Source organism: Epinephelus moara, chromosome 20 (assembly GCF_006386435.1).
Source record: "Epinephelus moara isolate mb chromosome 20, YSFRI_EMoa_1.0, whole genome shotgun sequence".
In the NCBI taxonomy this organism is placed as follows: Eukaryota; Metazoa; Chordata; class Actinopteri; order Perciformes; family Serranidae; genus Epinephelus; species Epinephelus moara.
In genome coordinates this window covers 29,747,638-29,772,754 of record NC_065525.1, presented here as the reverse complement: position 1 = coordinate 29,772,754, position 25,117 = coordinate 29,747,638, and the positions used below count along the sequence as shown (strand labels likewise).

The following is a 25,117-nucleotide window of genomic DNA, read 5'->3' as shown; positions in this document are numbered from 1 at the left end:
AGAGACAAGTCCTTTGTCTGAGGCAATCAGAAGGTCATTTGTAATTTTAACTAGTGCTGTCTCAGTGCTATGATGCACTCTAAATCCTGACTGAAATTCCTCAAATAAATATCTAGCATAAGATAATTTCTGTTTTGTCTTGTTGCCAAAGATGCATCATCATTTCCACTGAAAGGTGGGAAGCCACCTGGCACTGAAGCCCTGTGTGGGATTTCTCCCCATTATGTCATAAGGGTCCTATTGATGCTTCATGGGAAATACCCTCCATCCCACAGAATTTGTTAACGCTTATCAACTGATGAAACATAGTCTGGACTAGAGATTTCACATTCCCTGGATGATCGAAAACCTTTACAGATGTAAGCTATATTTTGATAATGAAAATTATGATTACGAGCAGGCCTACTCCTCACCCTCGCAAGCTGCAGCATTATTCACAAAACTGAACTTACACCTAGAACTGTTTCCTCTTTCTCAAACAACACTCATTACAGAGGGACAAACAACATTGTTTCAGATGCTAAAGCAGGATTCTGGCATGGTATTAAGGGCTTTAGTAGCAGGCAAGTTCGTGCCAGCGTGTTGGCCTCACAGATGTGTAAATGGGTCATATATGAACAAATAGGAGGTGGCGGTAGATAGAGGTTGGCACATTGCCTTGCTTTTTGTGTGCAACAGGGCTGTAGTTGGTCCATTTTGGGTCCATGAGAGACGCAGTCGCTGCCATCTGCCACTAATGCTGCCTTCATAATTATCTGTACCCTGCGCTTGTGTGCTATTTGTTTTGTACAATTAACTTTAATTTCAGTTTAGTGCACTCTAAACAGTTTGTGATGGTGATCACACCTTATGCCAAACCACGCGAAGGGAAATGGGGACGTACGAAAGGGGAAAAAGCGGCTGCATGAGGTCACAGAGTTTGGAAAGCTCAGGTGACTCATTTGCAGCTTTCTTAGAGAGTCATGTCTTTTCCTCATGTGGTTTTTGCACCATAAGCCTCAGCCTTACTGTCCTCTTTTTCCGCTGTCTCACTTCAGACAAACTACATTGTCTTTTGGTTTTAGCAGCATCATGAATACGAACTGTTACACAAGGTTACTGTTTCTTGGATTTGCCATTTGGCTCCGCTTTGAATTTCCATTGCACTTTCCAATCCTTATTTTCGTCTTGGAACAGATTTGTCATTCACTTTCAGGGAGTCCTGTGTGATTGGGTTTGTCTAGGTAGGTTCAGCAAAAATAAACCTATAAAATGGCCCCACAGTTTACAGTATCTGCTCAGTGTGTGACTTTGCTTGGAGGCTCTGCAAGAGTGTATTTATGGTTTGGTTTGGCTTTGCTGCTAGCCTCAATATGTTCAGTTGGCTGCTTCGGAATGAATTGGGCGCTCCCGTTAGACTTTTTAATTTGTTGTTGTTGAAAAATACAACATGTAGCATTGAGGCGTTGTAGGGAATTGTTTTCAGATGGACAGGGCTCTGTCAACAAACAATGATTGTCATAACTAAGCCTTTTTTAATCCGCACTGCTGCTCAGTATCTAGACATAAAGACCAGCAATCTCCTTTAAGGATTATCGTCTTTGCAGGGGTATCTGCTGTGTGGTTTGGGCTTTGTACTGTGTTCAGCTTTGTAAACATGAATTGTGTTGCTATTTAGGTTATCAAGTACATTTAATAGTCTAGTATCAGTGGTCAGTAATATTAACCTCAGCCGTCTTTTGACAGGCCTACTCTACAGATGGTGTCTTCCAGCCAAGCATGTTTGCTCGGAAAGATAGAGCCTACAAATTATTTTTGCACACCCAGTTCCCTTGTCTTGAAGTCAGCACTTTTTTTTAATGGTTTCTTGGTTAGATGCCTGAAATAAGGTCTGTGTTTAACACGAGCTTGGGAGGCTTTCATGCTTTGTTCTACAACATAAGATACATCAGTACTGTAAATACCCCCTTGTAAATTTTGAAGCCTTTACGTGTCTTAAAAAAGATGGTTGATAACAACTGGCCAAATGAGACTACAGAATGTCATCACACTGAATACGGCTTTACCTCGTTGTGGCAGTGACTTTGAAGTCATACAACTTTGGTGTAGTTTGTTTATAGCCTAACATTAGCTTTTTACTTCTGGCAATTGCATTTACAGTTCAAAAATCATAAAAGTGTTTTTCATTTGTAAAGATTATCCTGCCGAACAAAACATGTGAGTATCATAAACTTTTGTTTGCCACAAGCTTATTCTCGGCAGCAATCCAAAATCCAATGGAAAAACACCATTGACTTTTTGTTGAGGAAACCAGGGTGATGCTAACGTTTGTGTTGCTCTTGTGATGCTTCCCAGCGGCTCAAATTGTATTACTTGGTGCATCCTTACTTTCAGTGTTTTAGTCATTCTACAGCCCCTTAAATCTATCTGGGAAGATTAAATTAGACAAAGAATTTTGAAGGAGGAAAAGTTTAATAATGTGTGACAGTATAGTGTCACTTCAGTCAACAGGCGAAATAAAATTAACACAGTAGTTTTCTTAAAAAAAAAAAGGGAAGTAAACAGTATGGTAATGGGAGTTAAATACGTGTCTAAATTAGGCTGCAACTCATTGCTTGTTGTCATGATGCATACATATATTCAAAAGAGATGACAGCTGAGGTATTATCACTTCCCTTTTCATTTGCATGTACAAACAGACACACCACTAATCAGCTGAAGGGGACGATAAAAGTCTAGTCGTCAGATCTGAGAGATGTTGGATAAGTAAATGCTCCAGTATGACTCAAAAACAATTAAATTGGTAATACAGCATATTAGTCTATGCAGAAAGTTATATTTTGCATCATGAAACATTGCTTTTTTACTTACCCAACCAGCACTTGCCCTGCTAATCAAGAAATCCACCATTAAACAGTGCAAAAAATATGGGACCTTTGTAGTGACTGTATCCTTTATACTCAGCAATAATACACCATAGACATCAGGTCATGGGTTTTTGCTTCCAGAAGTGTATACACTGTTTAAAATAGAAGTAAATACACAGTACTATAGGCCCAGGCATTGGGAAGAACCTTCAGTTTTGATGTAGAAGAGACAGGGAGAGGAGAACAGCTTGTCATCTGATACACGGGGAGTTGTCTCTATAGGATATTTTCAGACTCCTCAAATAACCACAATAGCCGGTTATATTTTCAGTGCTCCCAGCGAAGGAAAAGGTCTGGTTGTGGTAAATATTTTCTTTTGCCTTGTGCAGCCCAGGCTGAATCATGTTGCCAGAGTTTCATAGAGTGTCCCTACTGTGCTGTATGTGTGGTGCTGGCCTGGCCTACAGGTGTTTCCACAAAGGAAAATGTTACTCACAGAAAAGTCAGTGAATACAGTCATATGTGTAGGCTTGTGCAGTCATGTATACATCTGTGCACATGGTAGACTCAATTATAGATGAGTGGGAGGTAAAGTGATCATAAAACAATGCTGACATCAGTGCAACATGTCCAAAGTTAAAATGTCAGACAGTTCGGGGCTTGCTTTGATGGTCTGATTCACAACATTATTGTGTTGTCTATAATGGGTTCTATGACAGCAGTCAGACGTATTGAATATGGCTGGATGTGGTTTTATAGGCTACTCTTGTTGTACATTTGGCTCAAAGTAGTCAATGAAATCGACTGTAAAACACTGTGTTTCTAACCAAGCTTGTAACTGCTAGTAAACACAGTTGTAGACCGGCCTGGTTCCCCTTCTGCTTGTGATGACAATAGCATGTCTAACCACATGCTGTCATGGTCTCCGCACAGTCATCATGACTTCACCACTCGCCACTTTGTGGTGGTCTTCTCTCCATTCTGTCTCTCCAGGGTGGTTCCTCTCGTTTGTCATGAATTAAACTATATTTGTTAACAAATTTGCTTTCAAAAGCATACTATACTGTCATAAAACAGTATAAGCCATAAGCCAGTTGTTGTCTTATAAAACTAAAGAAGGTTGGGCTGTTTAAAACTGGAGAAACTTGGCAATTAGGTTGGATGTTGCTTTGAAGATTGAAACTGTGTTTAATCAGGAACCCAACTGTGCAGATTTTCCTGTGTCCTTGTTTTATGGTATGCAAGGCTATCTCAAGGCTTGCTGTCTTTGTTTTGTTATTGTATAATTTCTCCATCTTGTGTCTGTCTTCTCTTTTTATCTCACACGCCCACACTAGACTGCAGTATTACCCTCTGATGTTTCATTTAACCAATAAATTCTGTTTATTTCTGTCTTCCAGAAGTGCAGCCATGGGGAAAGGATGCATTACAGTCACCAAATACTTTCTATTCCTCTTCAACCTGCTCTTCTTTGTAAGTATTCACATTTCCTCATCACAGCTTGATGGCATTAGTACAGTACTTGCAAATGCATAGCCTGCATTGTCAGACTCATGTCACTTGACTTACCACTTTGTCAGCAGCTTTATTTACCTAAGATAGAAAGATAGGTATGTTGTGCTCCTTCAGCTGAATCAGACACTCGTGACGCATTGGGAGCCTCCTGATGCCTTTTAGCTGTTTTAGTTTTTATTTGAATAAGCATCCTTTTTCAAATAGTACCAGACATTAATGGAGATACATAGGGAAATGTTGCCGCAACTCTGCCTGAAGCGAGGGACTTTACAGAGTACCACAGCATAGCCAGGTCTAAACAACAGCAGATGGTTTCTGTTTGTTTCCTCCTCTCTCACACCGGCCACAACATGAAGTCCAGGGGTTGATAAAACCCCAGACTCCTAAAACTGACTCTACGAGGATGTCCAGACCTTTCCAATGAGACTGCGGCCGTAAACCTGATGCAGACCTTTTGATGTGAACACTCAACTGGTGCCTAATAGGAAGCGTGTGTGTTTGTGTCAGTGTTTGTCCATGTGGACAGATTAGACTAGTGGAGGTTAGGGGAAGCCAGGAAGTGGTGGGCTAATGATGGCTGCTGGGAGCTCAACAGTCTCTCTAAATGAACGGCTCTTAGCCAGGGCTCTAATGAGTGTTGTGGAGTTGGGGAGGGGAACGGTGAATCAACAGAGCCTGTCATCTCTGGATTTTGCCCCCACTACAGTGCCCCACAACTTCTAAACAAGGGCCCTCTTAATTACATAGAAGTTCTGAACTTCATTTCCGCATTACGAGGGTACAAAGGTGAAAATGATAATTTTCTGAGGCTTCCAGACGCCAGTGATAAAATGTTCCAGTCTAGAAGTGATGACTTTTCTCATTTCTGATAGTCATGACCCCGTTATCCTTACTTATCACTGTTCAATTTGCTGTTTTGAATAGGATATGGGTGACTGAGTATGATTGGTAGATTTGTGGCTGGCTAATTGTGAGAAAAATCAGCAGAGTGGGTCACCACATCCTCTTTCTCTCTGCACATTGCTGTGAGAGCAAGAGACATGCAGACAGAGAGGATCTGATTAATTCCAGATGTGACAGACTGAGGAAGCATAAATAAGGCCCTCTGTTTAAGACACACCAGCACACATTCTTTGTTTTACTCTCACATGAGATTTGGTGGCTGATTCTTTTCTGCTCCCCCTCCGCAGATCTTCGGAGCGCTGATCATGGGCTTTGGCCTGTGGGTCCTCTTTGATAACCAGAGCTTCATTGCTGTCCTACGTAAGTGTCGTCTCACTCACACACATCCGCTGTCCTGCCGTCACATCCTTTAGTGATAACACCCACGTCAGCAAATATTCAGCACTTTTGACCCATGTCAGTTCAGCTGGTCTGAGCACAGTAGAATGGGGGGAAAAAGAGATAGGAGTGTGGGCTTGTCAAATCTTAAAACCTCTGGCCTACTCTGCAGAGCTTATGTGAATTTTATCCCATAGCACTCATTCCCAAGGAAACACCAAGGGATTTTCGCAACAAACCAAAAATATGACTAGCAGATGAAACTTTATGACTTCCTCAGCCTTTCAAAAGCTTCCCTGTAGAGTCGACTCACACTGATAGACACATCTGTGGAGATCCAGGGAAGTAGCTTAGTCAGAGAAGGTGACAGAATCACAATTACCAAGGCATGTAGAGTTGTTTTATCTTATGTCAGTAAATAGCAGCTTTATTTCCCCCTCAGTCTCCATAGAGTTGTACTTTAAACTTGCTGGTTCTCTCAGCTCCCAAGATGGCAGAGGTGCACAGATAGAATCCCCCACCTTCACAGATGTTGTCACAGATCTATTTGTAGACACTGCATGGTGAAAAAGAAACCAAGCCTTGGAATGCCATGCTCCTAAGAGACGAGGTTATCAGCTTTGTCGTAAACAAAAACATATCTACATTAGGTTATCTGCTGTGAAGGCACTAGAGAAAGCATAATGAAACCCAGCTCCAGCTGAAAAGAAAAGGGGAACCACGGATGGAAACTCTTAGTTGCCATAAATCTTGTTATAAATGCTTTCAGTGTATTCATCCCAGATGGAGAATCGCCGAGAGCAGCAGTAAGGTTTTCTCCCGACATCAGTGTATAAAGAAGAATTCTTTCAATTTATTATCTGGCAACTTAATATGTGTTGGTAGTCAAATATAGTGTTTCCATCAGTGAAACTGTGAGACCCCTTTACTACAGGAGATGAGCATATGATGTGGGTTGCAGAGCTGCGCCTGATGAGTGTTAACCTATTCAGCTAAACCTCACATGTGGTTAAAGCATGTGGGCTGTGCCAGTCTGAGAAGACTGAGATTTACTGAGTGAATCACGTCTTTCAAGCTAAAACCATTATTTGATTTAAGGTCCAGTGTGTAGGATTTAGAGGGATATATTCGCAGAAATGGAATATATTATAGTAAGTACGTTTTCTTTAGTATATAATCACCTGACAATATAAATCGCTGTGTTTCCATTACTTAGAATGAGCTGTTTATATCTACATAAGGAGCAGGTCCACACGAAGATTGCCATGTTGCACTGCAGTGTTTGTACATTAGCCCAATACAATCAAACCAAACACTGGCTCTAAATAGGGCCATTTTCTTTTCTGCACTGGCCACTGCTTCGCGACAAGCTGGGTCAGAAAAACTGCTTTATTCAGTCTTTATACCAGTTTAAGAGTGTTTTTTTTGGAGAGGAAGAGACACAGATAAATTGGCTCCATGTAAAAACCTGAATGTCTTGATCTTACATTATCAGAGAAAAAAGGTGAGCACAAATTAGCAGGTGCTGGGCTAGTGGTCTGTGTCCGAGATGCCAAACAGCTTTGGAGAAATGCTGATTTGTAATATGAAACTGCTTTATTCAGAGATTTTACCAGTTCTAATCACAGGGTCTGTTTGTTTGGGAGAGGAGGAGACTTTTGGGATAATTCAGCTCCCAATAAATTCCTCCTGAATGTCTGGATCAGAAAAAAGGAGAGTGCACATAAAGTTACCAGAGAAAAAAGGTGAACACACAGGAGCAGGTGCTGGCCTAGAAGAGGGAAGGGGAAACACTGATTTGTAACATGAAACTTCTTTATTCCGTGTTTTTGATCACCTGGTCCATTTGCTTATGAGAGGAAAATACCTCTGTGGATCATTTGGAATATAATGGAATTTTAACGGGGGGACATTTCAGCTGGTCGAAACCTGCAGCTGTCACAGCTAGATGCCACTGAATCCCCCTGAATCTTACACACCACTCAATTTTTCAAGCAAACGTGCTAAATGTTGTCTGGTTCTGTCTTCTCAAATGTGAGGATCTGCTGATTATCTTGGTTTGTAGAATTGTAAATTGAATATCTTATTTTAGTCGGACAAAGCAAAGTAATCTGAAGACATCAAATTTTACTATTTCATTGATATAATGATTTAATGATAATTAATGTGAAAATAATCAGAAATTGCAGCCTTAACCTTTTAAGCCCCCATTTGAAGTCCAAACTATGGGAAGTTTTATGATGAGAAAGGCCAGTCTCTGAGGGCCGAGCAGAGCTGGAGAAATCTATATTTAGGCTGGAGGTCTGTGCTGCTTTGACTAATGAGTTGTGAAGAGGCTGAAGTTATGACAAAGACCAACCAGAACTGACCTTGTGTCCTAAACTAGTAAGACTGAGTCTTGTCTTCCTCTCATATTTCAGCCCTCGAGGTCCCTACTAGGGGAGGAATCACTTCAAGGTTGTTATTGAGCTGAGTTTGCTTATCTTCAGTCAGGCGTCCAGAACATAAAGGCAGTACAGTATCCATCATCCCTGCCAGCCCCCAATCCTATTGTTATGATAATCCATCTGTACCTCCTGTGATAGCAGAGATCCTGCTTCACTGATACCCTAAGGATATCCCTTCCTACGTGGAGCTTGATGACCTTCTCTGATCCATGTATTTTTGTTCCATGTACGCTGGATGGGTCAACCTCGACTCCAGACTGGGTCCCTGAATTTCTAACCTCACTGGAATTCTCTTGCCACTCCGTGGAGGGAAAAAAACCAAAGCTGCAGGCAACTCTGTTTATTGACTCTGTGTGTTCCCCTCAGAAGTTGTACCATTGCCTGACCATAAACAGGATCTCTGTGTTTTCAGTTTCCATTCTTTATGAGTTATATTAATAGAGGCCTCAGCAGCTGTCCAATGACTTCAGAGAGGGGAACTTTGGGAATGTTTTGGTTTCAGGACCCCTATTTCTCATACCCTCAGTTTACACCCCGCTATATCAATACAGCGCTGTTAATAGTTTACCTCAGTGACATGATGCCTTGAGTTTATCTTGCTGGCACTTGCTGAAACACAGCTTGCCTTATGTTTAAACAAAAGTCAGCCTTGGAAAGGAGGTCTGTGAGCCAGAGAGTGCGCCAAAGCACAGTTTGGAAATATGCTGCGGATTAATTCAGAAACTTTCCAAAGTCATGAACAGACAAAAGGCAACTTGGTTGGAAAATGATTTTTCTTTAGGCTGCTTAAACTCTAGAAATTAAGCAGGAAGCTGATCTACTTATGTTTACATTTTTAATCTATACATAAAGTCAACCGTGACTTTTCTTCAGCTCTACACAAGCTGAATGTGTGGCTCTGGTCATGTTTACAGAAAGACCTGCAATACTAAACAGTCCCCCCTCCTCCCTCAGCAGCTCTCTTGAAAGGCACCATAATGCTTGCCTCTTTAAATGGAGTTCCATGGAAACCACCCGAAAAACTATTTTCGAATATCTAGCAGCGACCTAAATGGAAATGTGCCATAGTACACAACAGAGCACAGTAACCAGGCGAACACATGCTGACTTCAGAAAAAGTGTCTGTGAAATCACCACAGAACACAGATGTTAGCTGCGCTGCAGGAAGGCTGTAAAGTTCGGTATCTGTTGCTCTGCAACTTTGATACACCTGACAGACCTATTTTTTTTTTTTAGAAATAGCAACTGAAATATAAAAACCGCCTGAGCATGTTCCATTGTTAGGCACTGATGTGGGAGGAAAAAGTAAATCCAAAGATTAACTGTATTGTTATAGCATGCCAAGGATATTAGAAAACTGCTTCAATTAGAACCTTCAGAAGTGGTCACAGCAGAGAGTCGTTTTGAGGTTGCATTAGTGTTGCATGACGTTTCCTCTAACTCCATGGTGTATGTTTTTACTGGAACAAGTGTTCATTTAATCACTGGGCTGCAGGGAAACTAACACACAAACATCTTTCTCAATTACAGTTCCCACTTTTAATAACCATAGAAAAATGGCTTATGATCTACATGGAAGAAATATTTGGAATGCCCACTCACTAAATCTCTTATGCTGATTAAATGTGCCACAACTTAGTGCAGTGTAATAGTTCTGCTCCACATTGAGACTAATAACTGTGATGGAAATCTTTGTATCGAGCACAAAAAAAATGACTGTATCCTGCTGTTCAACACTATTCACGTCACTGATTCCTCTTTTCTATCTCTGCACTAGATATTGATCTATTGCGCCACTAACAAGATACTCTGAAGTCTATTGCATGCTTTGTTTGCCATCTCTCATGTTTAGTGTATTTCATTGGTTTCAATCAATCTCTTGACAGCCACTGAGGCTCCCACATAAACCATTGCATCTTCCCAAAGTCTTCAGGTAGTTAATTCCTGCTTTTTAGGAACTTGTGGACATCTGTTCCGTTTGCAGACGCTGGTTTTGTGTGTGTGTGTGTGTGTGTGTGTGTGTGTGTGTTAGAGAGAGAGAGATTGAAATAACATGCTTCAACACAGTGCTAGATATAGCCTAGAACATACAGTATGCCTGTCTGCCTCCCTTTAAATGCTACCCTGTAGCCACATAAACACTCTGCATATGTCGACCGACGTACTTTTACCTTTCAATTATTTTCAAAAGCGCCACAACATGTGTTGCTCTGGTAACCCATATAGAGTCAGCAATGTTCATGTGTGTAATAATGTTGTTGTGCCAGTGTGTGTACTTTGGGTCTTGTACATTTATTTAAAGTCACTAAATGTTTCAGTACATTAAACCATCGATGTACAAAATACGCTCTACATAATATATATATTTTTACATAAGGGCTGTAACTATTATACTATATATTATAGTAATGGAATTATACTTTCTCAGAGTCTAAGGTGACATCAGTCCAAAGCCTAAAGACTTTTACTTTACAGTGATATGAAACAGTCCTTGTAAGTCTTCACATTTGAGAAGCTGGAACTAGAAGATGGTTGAAATTTTTGCTTGAAATTGACAAAAAAATTATAACTCAATTATCAGCAAAAATGTCAAGTAATTTTCTGTGGATTGATTAATTGACTAGTTATTTTAACTCTTGATTACATATAGAATGGGTTGTCCTTTTGGCAGACCTGTTAATTGCTAAATATTCTAGAGTCACTGTTTTGACCTATACAGTAGATTCAGTTGTATGGCAGCAAAAAATCAATAGGTTTTCAGTCTTGAGTTAAAAATCTTATTCTTGTTTATGTCTGTACTTGAGTGTGGCGGTTTATTCCAAAGAATCGGGCATGGTAGAAAAACGAACTGCTGTCTTACAGATAGCTTATTTATCTTTGGAAGAATGACACAGCCTGCATCCTGTGATACTGAGTGTACGTGACAGAATATAAAGACTGAGGATGTCTGCAAAGTAAGGTGGTGCTAAATCATGAAGCAACTTATAGTCTGACTTGGATGTATGTGTAGACAAAAGTTGGCTTGATGTATGCAGTAGCCTAGAGTTGTACTTGGAAAGACATGTTGTTTTTACAGACCGTGGGATAATTAATATTCATTGTGCCAGAGTGTGTGTACGGATGATTGCTGCACGAAGCATCAGCATTTAATGTGATAAAGGAAGCCAAGAAACAACATTGTATTATATTCATTGAGCAGCAGCAGCGGTGGAGGAGCTGCTGTGTCTGTCAGCTTCTTCACCAAATGGATGGGAGTGAGTTATCTGATAGCTCTGGCTGGTTCGCTTGGCCCAGGAATCTTTCGGAGTTGGAGCCATTTCACAGAGCTCAGATTCTGGCTTCATCTGCAGACCGAGCTCTGACTCTCTGGAGCTCCTCCAGCCCAGATAACACACAGCCACATAATGGCTCCAGTTTATCTCCTCTCCAACCTTCCAATCTTCCATTTCAGTCCCTGCCCCCTCCTCCTGGAGCTCTCCCGCTCCACATACCAAAGAGGGAAATCAATTAATCTCGCCACACATTGGTCCAACTCTCTCCGGTGGCCTATTAAAATAATCTTTTGTGGGAGAAAAGCACCAGAATATTCTGAATTCAGGGAAGTGAAAGGTTTGCACTGTGAATCATTTTTGGCTGGCTGTTACCATCTGTATCAAAATGGTTTTGCATGTGAAGAGGCCTTCCTCTGAGCTGCATTTGTTTGCACGCGCACACACTGTGGTTAAAGTTAAAAAAACAAGAGCAGAGATCAGGGCCCTGCTGCTGTTATTCTATCATAGCATCATGCATCAGTGTCTTTTGTGTTCTAACTGGTTGTTTTCTGTTTAAAAAGAGGAGCTGAGTTTAACCATAAAACTGAATTTAACTACAAACTGTTGCTCTCAAACTACTGTAGCAGGAGTTTACAGCACTCATGTTGGTTTCAGTGGTTCTGTCTAAGTTTAATTCTTCCTATGTGTCTCTGTCTGTTTTCTGCAGAGGAATCATCAGACACGGTGAAAGTTGCCTCCTACATCCTCATCGGAGTGGGTTCGTTGTCAATGGCCATGGGCTTCTTCGGCTGCATAGGAGCCATCTACGAAATTCGTTGTCTGCTGGGTCTGGTGAGGATTCGGAACAACATTCATTTTAAGCTCCAGTGCTGACATGCTAGTGCTTGTTTTCAGTTTCTAAGAGGCTGAGACAGGGTTAACACCTCCACCACAGGCTGAGATAGGGTTAACACCTCCACCACAGCGAAGATAGGGTGGTATAAAATTAAATGTGCATGTGAAACTCATGCAGCCTTTAACATGTGACCACAGTCATTGTCACACCTAAAACTAAATGATCTGTTATTATTTCATCTTTCTCACCTCTCATTTCCCGTCATCTTTCTAATGTTGAGTCTCTAAATAAAGTTATCTCAGTAGTTGTTGGCTCTCTTGCCAACCACAGAAGGGTTCTTTTGTATCTACAGAGCCTACCAACAGTATAGTATTGTTTATATTTTAATATAGTTACAGTATACTTATGTTTTGTATGAAACATTCACACAAATGCACCTGGTTGAGATCTCAAGCTTGGCTAAGAACACATGATAAATTCCTGCTGACAGTAAAGCCCTTTCGTGTTTGTGCTTATGTGTGGGCCGGGGCCTCGCAGCATGTGTGGACTTACAGAGGGGAGGGGGGTGACAGGGATAAAGCCCGAGAGATGCAGGGGGTACAACAAGAGCGGGGATGGGTGCATGACCTCTACAACGTTAAACCTGCTAGGGGTTAACTGAAGCACTGCTGTGACCTACTTCTCCCAGTGACAGTGACCAGCTGGCAGAGGACTCCCCCATCACACACAAACACGCACACACACACACACACACCACACACACACACACACACACACACACACACACACACACACACTAGTTAGAGATTGGAGACTCAGATTAACAAATATGTAAAATGAAAGATAAAATGTCTGCCCAAGAGTTTGTCTTTTGTGCTTGTGTTATTTTTGTGTGTAAATTGAGTGATTGAGGGGGTGGTGGTGGTGGTGGTGGTGGTGGTGGTGCTTGGCCCGGAAACAAGTTATGCAATTGTGATCTATGAAGTTGAGAAACAGTTGTTTGTTTTAACATCCAGCAATTACAGAGCAACACTATTTGCATTGTGTAGTCATATTTGTGTCCATCTGATGAACATAAGTCCAATATTCAGTCTTTTGGACTTTTAGCTCTGTTTTTGGTCTCTACTAACTCCTGAGAGAAGTATCTGGCTCCTAAGCTGCTCAATTATCCATTATATTCACCATCTAGTCACTGTGTCTGCATTTTGGTGCTGAGCAGGTAGTGTTCAGTAGGTTTTTAAAGCTTTTACTTAGAAAACAACACTATGTGAGCAGAGTCAGTGAACCAAAACAGTTAAGATGCAGGTTGAACAGCTAAACAATGAGCTTAAACTGACTATAAAGCTCCTTAAAGCTGATGGGAGCTGCAGATTTGGTTGATAATTTGATGTAGATCACCTCACCTGACCCCTTTCCATTGTCACATTTTCAGCCGTGCCAGTTAACGTTCAAACTCGGGTGGTGTCGCTTTAGATGCGTTAGCATGTTAGACGTGTTTCCAAGTACATACCCGACTGCTGTTCTGCAGTGTCGGCACACTGCTTTTGTCTTGTCCACTTGTTTATTTCCATCTTCGTATTTTACCCTGAAACCAAAGTGTTCCCAAACGGAGGACTTAAGGTTTGCGGGTGGGTCTTCAGGTTGGTCAGGCTCACTTGCCATGTTGTCAAAATGCGAGAATGCGCTGCACAAAGTGAAGGCGGAGATTTACGGTCGGACTCGGTCCGTCACTCAATTATGTCCGTCGGGGAACTAGATATTTTAAATGGTTTGGCTTGAAAAACGGAATTAAAATAAAACAAAATAAATTAAAATAATATCCTGCGACCAATAATTCGGTACAGGGTCGTGCCGAACCGAAAGTCGCGTACCAAACGGTTCGACACAAATACATGTACCGTTACGGCCCTAATTGTCAGTGGTTTAACAGTTTTGTTGATAGTTTACGTTATCCCCCACAGTACTTCACCTGCCTCCTGCTCATCCTCATCGCCCAGGTCACAGCTGGAGTTCTCATCTACTTCCAGAGAGATCGGGTAAGACACTAACTGTCTGATGCACTTTATCAGTGTACTGTTCTCCTTTCCCCTTTTTCTCAATTTCACTTCTTTGTCATTTGTCCTCCTGTCTTTAAGGGTATTTTTAGGCTTCTTCATTTTTTCCCCTTTTTTACTCTCTGTCCTAATTTGAAATCATTTCACCTTTAATCCCTCCCAGTGGTAACACTTGGGCCTACTGGGTATTGGTGCTTTCATCTTTCACAGCTGTGAACGGCTATGTTTAGGTCGTAGCTAAACCTGTGAGGAAGCCCCCCGCATCCTGTGATCAAAGTATGTAATACCTCACAGTCTGTGACTGATGTGACGTTGGATGGATGCTGGTAGAAAGTGAGATGAAGAAGGTGGACTGAAGGAGGGCTGTGACAACTGTAGAGGGAAGTAGTGAGCATGCTCTCACACTTAATGTTTCCATTGTCGTCTTTCTTGGTTCCCCAGCTGGGTGTTTTTGTTTTTGGTGTAAGAGAGAGAAGACAAACAAATCCATGGTGAATGAGTGTTGCTAAAGCTGCTGTCATATGCTGACACATTAAATTGGTATGTCTAACACTGCCTCATCTAAAGCAATAATTATCACTCCAGGGACAGAAAGCACTTTCTACTGAAGTCTTTGATGAAACAGAGCCCCCTACAGGCGGGATGAAGAATTGATTGAATATGTTTCAGCCTTTGCTCTGACTTGGGTTGAGCCTTTGATAGACAGATAGATGCATAAGCCCAGGGTTAAAACTAAAATCATTAATAGACAGCAAAGGGCAAATTAGAAGATAATCACAGGTCACAATAAATACAGTCACTGTTTAGTTTGTCTAAAATGGACGATATTTGATGTTTCTTGTAACCTGAAGGCTGAAGTGTTGCTTGTGGTCCACTTCTCAAGCTAAATAAAGGATTTAAAAACTCACTGGAGAAAAAACACATTGCCAAGAAGCTGAAAACAAGGCTGTTCTTCTGAACTCATGAAAAGCCGATGTTGAAGTTCACTGACACTGCAACACCAACAACACATTTTGAAAGGACTGTTTTGCTCACGGCCCTGCCTCGCCAATAAGTTTAAAGACAAATCACAAGTGATGCACCTACAACAAGACCACTATAGTAGACGAGGAGTTTTCAATGTTTTTTAGGCCAAGGACTGCTTAGGTGAAAGAGAGACAGAGTGAGGACCTACTACTATATATATTGTAAAAAAAAAAAAAAGAAACTGAGTTCTATATTAAACTAGGCAGATGAAGGTTGTCAGGCAGAGGGCCATATCAGCCTCAGCCTGCAGTCTTGACCTTGCTTTTCAGGCAGCTGAGGAAGGAAAACACACTCTCAAAGATAAGGTGTCGGAAAAGGACAATATGTTGGATTTATGTTAATGTGTTTTTTCAGACATAGTTTAATTTTTGAAAAAAATAAAATACAAAATCAAGCAATAAATTGCAGTGCGGACCCTTTGTTGAAGACCCAAGTAAAAGACAGTTCATATGAAACCAAACTTTTTAAAGAAAAAAACAATATAGCAGAATGCAGCCAATATTATAGAATACATCCCAATATCACACATCCTTTGTGAGTTTTACATCTGTGGAGTATTTGGTTATCTTTAACATGTCACTCAACTCACATTTAAGCTTACACCATGAATGAGGATGATCATCAAACACAAGTAGGACATGAACTCTCCTCCTCTAAAACCTAGTCTATTGAATCAGGGGTCAAATCAATAGCAGCACTGGCCTAAATAATAGAGCCAGCATGTTTACACTGTGCATGTGAAGGGAGTGTTTTGTTTGAATACAGCAACCTCACGGACCGGTTTCACACTCTGAGCTCGGTCATTCCCTCCCAGGACATAAAATGTCTTTCCTTTGATAAACGTCACACCTGTACGACTCAGGATAGGCGGAGGCTGCTGTCTACCTTTCAGCTGTTAGCCCTCCAGCATGTGTGCGTGCGTGTCTGTGCGCACGTGTGTTTGTGTGTATCTCTGAGAGCACGTGTGTGTCTGCAGCCTTTAGACGGGCTCCCTGTGTTTAAGGCTTACCACAAGGCAGGGTGGTGCCATTCCCAGAATAGGGAGAGGCTCTCACTCATCTCCTGTAGAGCTCTGAAGATACATGGCTGCTACCGCTCTGTGGTCTTAGACACATAAACACAGAGTCGTGCTCCTACCAAGCTGTATTTGTGCAATGTTTCAGCCCAGTATGGGCAATACCACCCGAGATGTTACCCCAAGAAACATTAAGTTCAGATGTTGCTAGTAAATTTTAGAAAAAGGTTTTGTGCGGGTGTGCTTGTTTTCTTTTCTCAAACACTGCCTCTCTACTTTGCACCAAAGGCAGATTTCTATGTGACACAATCTGTTTACTCTTTTTATAGCTTATAAACAAACATGCACACACATACTGTTCATGTACAGCTATTTATAGTATTTGTATCAGCTACTGATGTGGCCCATAAACCTTGTTGATAATGTCTTCTCATCTCATTTCCAGTTGAAATATGAAATGTCCAACATCATTAAGGGCATGATAACCAACTACACTGGCCAGAACAGGACCACAGAGCACACCTGGGACTACATTCAGAGGACGGTGAGTTTACTCTTCAGCCTGGTTGTACAGCACACAAAATTTAAAGGAATAGTCTGGATCGTTCGAAGTGAGGTTGTATGAGTTACTTATCCACAGTCAATGTGTTACATGCAATAGATGTCGTCATCACACCCTAGGAGGAGACAGGGGCAGTGCCATGGAAGCTAAGCAATGTACTGTTATGGATGGGGGCAGCAGCAAAGTGCATTTTAGCCACTTAAAAAAAACAAAAACAGTTTATCTGTACGCTGTATTTAGAATGTTTTCACTGCTTTACCTCGCCACAGACCTCACTGTCCAACAGGGAAGCCATTAACAGCTTCACTTCCCCATCTACACTCTTGTCAAAGACACCGGACTCCATTGAGAAAAACGTTAATTTTAGCTTGCTGAACACAGGAGCTGCTGGTCTACAGCTGCCTCGCTCAGTTAGTTTGATTGCGTTATTGTGCTACTTTGGTGAATCCAAACTAAACCTTTTAAACGCCAAAGTCATACAGTAACACAAACAAACAAACTAACTGATCGAGGCAGCTGTAGAGCAGCAGCTCCTTTGTTCAGCAATGATAAATGACAGTTTTTTTCTGGCTTTTAAGAGAGCAATATAATGGCTTCAGCTCCCTATGGGAAATTGCTATCTGATGGCAAGGTAAAGCAGTGAAAATATTTTAAATATAGCATACACTTACAATGATATTAATATTTTAGGTGGCTGTTTTACTACTGCCCCCATCCATAGCAGTACATTGGTTAGTTTCTGTATCGATTGACTGACTATGGATAAGTGCCTCATACAACCCCACATAAAAAGATCAGAACTGTCCCTTTAATGTAAAATGAATAAACTCTAGGAGGCATCAAACAAGTCTGTTGTAATAAAGTGACAGTTTGCATTGCTGGTACCATTAATACCCTTTCAGTTTAAAACACAGCCCATGACATCATGCCAGTATTGTCATAAGAGTATGTGCTACGTAGATACACGAACGGCAGCATGTTGGATTGACAGATGTTATCTTAAGTGACTCTTACAGTGACATGAGGCCATATATTTTTAGAATTGCACCCTTCAGTACTTGTCACAAGTTCTCTTCATTGTAATGCTGCATCCACACAGTGACAGCAGAACTGGAGGAACATGAAACTTCTAATTACTCCAGAATGAGCGCTCATGGTTAACCGCACTGCTAGCCTTGTTGTCACATTACTTAAGTAGCCTAAATTAGCTACTGTTGTGACGTATCTGGAGCAGCTGGTTAACAGAATGAACCAAATACAAACAAACTGTGTATAGCTCCTTTTAAATGAGTGAGTCAGACTCAAATCACAAATTTGATGACTTTAGACTTGACTTAACAAAATCAAGAAAAGACTTGCAACTCGACTTGGACTTTAACACCAATGTCTGATCTCCCACCTCTGCCGATTACATCAGAAAGTGTCCATCATGGTATTGAGACATGCAGATAGTTTTGGTTTTATGTGCCAAGGTTTTGAAATTAGTCTCTAAGTTTCTTTCCTCCAACCCAGCACAATAGAGCTGTCTTTATCGCTCACTTTGGATAACCCACAGACCCCACAATGGAAAGTTTTAATTGGACCTATTTTCTACTGAGAGGTCTGTGGGTTTTAATGCTTTGAAGAGAACAAACAAATTTCCATTCACTTGTATTGTTTCGGGCTGGCAGCAGAAGTCTAAGAGAAGGATATCTCAGAATCTCAGCACACAAACCTATTGAGAGAAAGTATGTTTTGTTTATTTTTTTTGTACTTTGGATAAAATGACTCATAAAACTAATCAGCGCATTGCAAATAAAAACAGCTCTGAAGCAAGCTGAAGTGAGATTGTTTCATGCTCCGATGAAGTTTATGCATTTTCTTCACTATCTCCTTCCTCCTTCTCTCTGTCTCTTTCCTGCCAAGCCTCTTTTCCCCTGGTCTTTCTGAAAACAGCAGCCAAGAACAGATTGGTCTCAAACACAACAAAAGAAACACTCATTCATAATGAGCCAATACATTTGCTACTTTTGCCTTCATCTTATTTATTTTGACATTAACTTCTGTCTCTCCTTTCCATTGTGTGTCAATTTTTGTACGCATTCAAATCATCTTCAGCTTTTCTTTTTATGTCCTAATCTTTTCACTCACATCCTCCCTGCCTTTCATATCACCAGATGAAGTGCTGTGGATGGACTGGTCCAGGCAACTGGTCTGAGAACATTTTGATCAAGAACAGCTCCCAGTACCTCTACTCATGTTCCTGTCGCAATGGCTCTCAGCCTGGCACGGATATCAAGGACGTAGGCCTGTGTGAGCACCTGTCCACAGATCTACCCATCTATGAAACGGTAAATCACACCACTGTTTTGTCACTAAGGTTGGAAATCTTGATCGTGTATTTACTGATGAAGCCAACAGCTGAGTTTTCAAACTCATTAAAGTATCAAGTGTCAAGGCTGGCACGGCAAGCATTACTCAAACAATATATGTGAACACATTTGTTTTATAGAGAACTATAACTCTGTGATTGGTTGTAAAATGCTTCCAACTGTTCCTCCGCGGTTCATAATTTTTGTGGTCACTCACTCACTCAGTTTCACCGTGTGAAACTGCTGTGTAAAGCAGCTGCAGCTCTGGTCTGACTCGCTGTGCTGAACCAACTACTTTATCTGAGACAGGACTTTTTCCATTAATGCAGGTGTTTGCTCAGTTACTCAGTCGCTCTGTCTGACGTGTTGGATGTCACTTAGCTCAGCTGTTTTTGCTTTCATTCAGAATATCTTTAAGTTGGGCTGTTATGGTACACAGAAGTCAAGGTTCAGTGTGAGGTCAGTATAGAGGGAAAACAATCCAAATGCATAAGGATATGTTAGTTTTCATTTATTTAGAACAGACAGTAGTGCAAGTGTCAAAGACATACAGAATCCTCCTGCTGGGTACTGAGAGCATTAGTTCCACTTTGAGTATTTAAGCATTAAGACCCTCCAAACTTTGTTTTTCACTGTATTGAGCAGTAAAATGTAAATGTCTGAGTGATGCTGTCAGATGTGCGTTTGCATGTTCAATGTGTTTCCATTTGGATTTCTAACAGCGGTGGAGCACAGACGAAACACTGTCCTCGTCATACTGTATTCACAACTCTTTCTCCAATGCTGTTGTAGCTTATCAGGAAGCTGCAGGTGGGTCTTCCAGCTCCGGTGTTTAATTTGTGCTCGCCATAGTGTGAATAATGAGCACATATATCAGCTTGTTATACTGACCTCAGCATATGTTGCAAACAGTAAACGGCTAAAAGTTTTCAGACAGGTTTTACACTTGTGCACTTTGGTTCCGCATCACGTGCATCACTCTCTGCGAGGGGCTGCATGCACTGAACCATGACCCCTGTACCATAACAGTTTGGTACAAATACATGACCTGTTAAAGACCTGTTTGTAAGTGGTACTACTATTGTGTATATAACATTCATTTTAATGTATTTTTATCCTTGGTAGGCGTAACATTTCCTGTGATTATGGGCACGATTAAGCCTTTATTATGGGGTTTCAACCTGGGTTTGCTACCCAGCCCCTGTGAGGTCTACAGAAATGGTAACATTCAGAACAAACCCAAGTCTAAACCCTGCTCAGTGTTACTTCAGCTGAGTGCACAATGCTACAGCACGCCCGCATTGTTCTGACAGACCTCACACCTTCCCTCATTACGTAAGTCAGTTTGACTGGCGTTGTGTAACTCCGGCTGCCAGCTCAGTGTGGCACTGTGGTCATAACTTAATCAGCACATGAATACTGTGTTGTTTGTGCTGTGCGATTTGTGCAAACAGCAGGAAAGCTCTACTGTTCTGTTGTTTGGTCTGCGTGTTTTAGAATCTTTATTCTGTCTCTCCCTCCCTCTCTATACAGTTTTCCTCCGCTCAGCTAAGCCGTGTTATTCTTCCCCTCACTGACTCAGTCCAAAGACAACAGTTGTGTTTTGAAAAGGCTCTGTTCATGTCCGGCTGGGATCACGTAGCCATTCATCTCTGCTCTACACGTCAGTCTGCAAACCCCCCTCTTTCCATGTCTTTCTTAACCTCTTTCTCCCTCTCTTGTTCTCTGCTCCAGGGCTGTATAACCACTGTGGAGAAATGGCTCCTGGACAACTGTGGAGTTATTCTGGGAATCTGTGTCGGTGTGGCAGTTGTGGAGGTATCTATCTCTCCCCCATCATTCCATAAAGATTTTTTTAGACTATCTTAGTACCATACTTACATGTCATATGAGCTGTACTTTGATAGAATTTGGTCAATGTTATTATTTGTTTTGACTATACTGACCTTGAATTGATCCCTTCTTGTTGCATCATAAAACACATGGCACTCAGTCCACACAGAAATGCATTCGTAGTTTAGCCAAAGCTAATATGGTTAAAGGAACAGTTCACCATTTTGGATATATGCTTGTTTGCTTTTTTGCCAAAAATAGTTGAGAAGATTGTTACCACTCTCATGTTTGTCTGTTAAATATGAAGCTGCAGCCAGTGAAGGGAAACAGCCTGACTCTGTTTACAACACTCCCATATAATGTGTTGTTTTTACACTTGACTTCAGTGTAAATAACAGAGGTAAAGACATAGCAATTTGTGAGCTATATAGGTGCTGGAAGATAGAGTCCAGACCTCCAGTCTTTATGCTGAACTGTCTCCTGGCTGAGACATTAGATTGGTGTCTTTGTCAAGTCTCATGACTTGCTGAGAGCATTTAACTCTCAGCAAGAAAGCCGAAAGAGCAGATTTCTCAAAATGTCTTAATTGATCCTCAACAAAATCATAGAGGTATTTAATTTAATTTGATTAATGTTTTATTTGTAAAGGGATAATGTACATGAATCAACATTCAAACAAATGTAAATGCACCTGAATTAGGTGAAAGGCTAGTTTTCATTGGCAGTTTGTTTGCCTGATGTTGGTACAGTATGTATAGTAGTTAAAAACATACAAAGACATACACAGTACAGTTCAACATATACAATTTAAGTATATATACAATATAGTTAATCAACATGAGCAGATAAAATCCAAACAGCAGATGATAATGGTACAGTATGAGTACAGTCAAGTCAAGCCTATGTATACAGCATATTTCATACAACAGGTGTACACTCAATGTGCTTCAATAAAGGCAAAGATCACACATGACAAAAACAATGGGAATGATACTGATTAAAAAAAAAAAAAAAAAAAAGGTTTTACCCGTTGACCCCACACTTTAAACCTGACTGAAAGCTAGCAAGAGAAGGTGTATTCGGTTTGCTTTTAAAAGAAGACACTGTTGTAGCAGACCTTACTTTTGAACAAAAGGTGGAAAGTTGGTGTGTCATAAAAAGCAAAATGTGACAAAGTGCAATGAAAGCAGGCTCAGCAAATAAATTACGATGTACATGAAGCATGTAACTTTAGTGTCACTAAAACCTCCACTCCACCAAAGAGATGGAAAATGGCAGCAGATGAGAACCTGAGATTTGTGTGGAGCAATGAGGAGACTGTCACCTTCCTGAAATTAATACAGGAAACAAACATAAACGGCAAATTTACATTATGTTTCCTACATTGTTTTCCACTGCTTGATTCGACTGGTGCTACGTCATCTTGTCGCTTAATGGCAGCTGTCCTGAGATTTAGATCTACGAACTCTTTATCTCAGTGAACCAGCTCCTAACATTCACATGGACGTGATGTATGGAAACCCACAATACACAAATTTAAGTTAATATTAGCCCCAGATTTGACTAGAAGCCGTCCTCTGATGTCTTTGTGTTTTAATTCTCTGGCTCCAACATGTGCATGTTTGAGTGAGTGCTCCACTGGTCAGTTTCAACTCTGGTAACTAAGCTGACAACTCCATTTCCTGCAGCTCCTCGGGATGATCCTCTCCATGTGTCTGTGCAAGAGTGTCGTCCAGGAGGATTATACCAAAGTACCGAAGTACTGAGCTGAAGACGAAGCCAGCTTCACAGCACACACAGATGGACGGACTCTCTCCTCTCTCCCTCTCTCTCTCCATGCCTCACATTGTTATGAACACACACACAAATTAAGACAGCTGTCTCCACCATTTGAGCTTCTCCTGCCTTGACAGCTGTGCAGATTTCTCACGCCCCATATGTCCCACACTCACAAACACACACACACACACACACACACACCTCTCAATCAAGCTTTGACACACTTGTTGGACAGACGTCCACAAGTTACCATTGTTGTCTTATGATTTTGTGTTTTTTAAGGAGACATTTGTGTATTTTTGGTCATATTGTTTTGGTGTAAGTCTGAGAATTTGTGGTTTGATACTATGCAAATGTTCATTTATGTGTCCTCAATGAAGCGCTTAGCATAGTTAGTAGAGAGAGCACTTTAGCGACATGTGGTGAGCTGAGAGCTGGAGCATCTTCTGACTCTGGGGCACGGAGATGAGAGGGAGACGGGATGGTGTGGGTGTGTGCATGGTAGACGCTCTCAAGGATTAATGCTACTTTGTGATCCTGCAGCTGGTATTTTTGGTGCAGAGGGTGGAGGAGAGGCCCAGGGCAGGGCTGCTGTGGTGGAGGTTTTGGCTTCTGTCATCAGCTCCTTGTACCCAGTAGCCCTGATATTAACCTCCGTTTACACCCACCACCACCGCCGCCTCCTCCTCCCCCAGCTCTCCATCATCTGGTAGCGTCTCTAAATCACATCTCTGTCCTCCTCTCGGGTGTGTCTGACTGGGAACCAGTAGCTTTCCAAAATGACTAGTTTTGCATGAAGTAAGTGTGTGTATGATGTGTTGAGTGAGTATTTTATTTCTTATTTTATATTCTCATGTCATCTCTGTTTTGTTTTTTTTTGTTTGTTTTTTTACAACTGTATATATATATAAGACTGGTAAGGGATTATGGCACTCCAGTGCTTGGTCAGCATTTTATATGGGAAAGCTGTCACCCACATGCTCTTGTTTAAAGAGTCCTATTGTTCTTCGTTCCCTCTCTGTTGTTTATGATGTACAGAATGTGGCTGCCACAGCAGCTTGTCAGCACTATTTTAGTCTGAATCAGAGAAATCTGAAACCATAGAGTGGATCTGTCATCACTGTCAAAGCTATATTTTCATTTCCTTAGCATAGCATGAGTTTGTGAACAACCTCCCATAGCGCCTGCCCCAAACATCTCTATTTAAGCTCCTCACACCTGCCTTCATTTTGAAAAACCCCTTTTTTTTTTTACCATCATAGCAGTAATGTGAAAGTGTCAGCTGTGCGACCACAATTTCCATTCTCTGCGTGATTGTTTGTTTTCCCAGAAGTCATTTTGCTTGGTTTGATGCTATCGGTAACAAGGGCAGAGAAAAACGCTGGAAACTAGCAGTGATTGCATATTTCAGAGGCCGCTACGACCAGAGAATGTTCGTCAACTCATGCTGCCTTTGCTGGAAAAAAAAAAGTTGCTTTGAGTTTCCTCATGCCACTTCTCATCATCTTGGTTCTTCCACTTCATTTCAAACACACTATTATCGCTGAATTTATGGTTAATTTAGTGTATAGATTGCACTTTTATGTGATTTATGTCTCACGTGACTCATTTCAAATTGTGTTCATCATGCTGCAGTGACACAAGACGGCAGAAAGTGTCCATAAAAAAAAAAATAAAAAAAAAAAGGAACAATTGTGGCTGTCAGAACTGCAGCAAGCCTCTATTTTATGAGCTGCCAAATTGAAACTATAATTTATCTTAATGAGAGATGAAGGCTTTTTATTGTGTGTTTAAAATATTTTTACACTTTTACAAAAAAAAATTCTGTTCAGTAGAAAAAATGTAGTAAGCCATGTTTAAAGACAAATGTTTCTTTTTATTATTGAGAATATTAATAAACCTAAACCCACTAGAATCTGTTGAACATGTCTTGTTTGTGTGTTTGTTCAAACCAAGTTAAACAGGACTCAACATACAGATGATATTTTATCAGGCAGGTTCCTGTGTGATTGATTGTTGTTGTACTTAAAGCAACCAGAAGATGGCAGTATATGTTTAACTGTCACAGGCTCAGACTGAGATGCATTTAGAGAAGATGAGCAGAATTAGTGTGTTATGGTGCTTTAAGTGTAAAAGGAAAGATTCATCAGTGGATTCATTATGTGTTAAAAAGCTGATTTGTAGAAGCTGCAGGTTTAATTATGAGCTCAGTGCCGATTCTAAAGAAACTACTCATTTCACTACCTTCCCATCTCCACACCTCTGAGCTAATTCATTTCTTTTTTATTTATTTTTTTTATT

The 25,117-nt window shown here is 41.0% G+C and overlaps 1 protein-coding gene across 1 annotated transcript in view; it reads left to right on the top strand.

Annotated features, from left to right (window-relative positions):
• Positions 1-24,740, top strand: part of cd82b (CD82 molecule b) — a 28,387-nt gene extending 3,647 nt beyond the window's left edge. The window contains exons 2-9 of the mRNA XM_050073183.1: positions 4,247-4,319; positions 5,552-5,624; positions 12,068-12,192; positions 14,158-14,232; positions 16,737-16,835; positions 19,010-19,183; positions 20,939-21,022; positions 22,726-24,740. Coding sequence (XP_049929140.1) covers positions 4,257-4,319; positions 5,552-5,624; positions 12,068-12,192; positions 14,158-14,232; positions 16,737-16,835; positions 19,010-19,183; positions 20,939-21,022; positions 22,726-22,803 — 771 coding nt within the window. The 5' untranslated portion in view covers positions 4,247-4,256 and the 3' untranslated portion in view covers positions 22,804-24,740. The remainder of the gene's footprint in view (positions 1-4,246; positions 4,320-5,551; positions 5,625-12,067; positions 12,193-14,157; positions 14,233-16,736; positions 16,836-19,009; positions 19,184-20,938; positions 21,023-22,725) is intronic.
• The last annotated feature ends 377 nt before the right edge of the window (positions 24,741-25,117 follow it).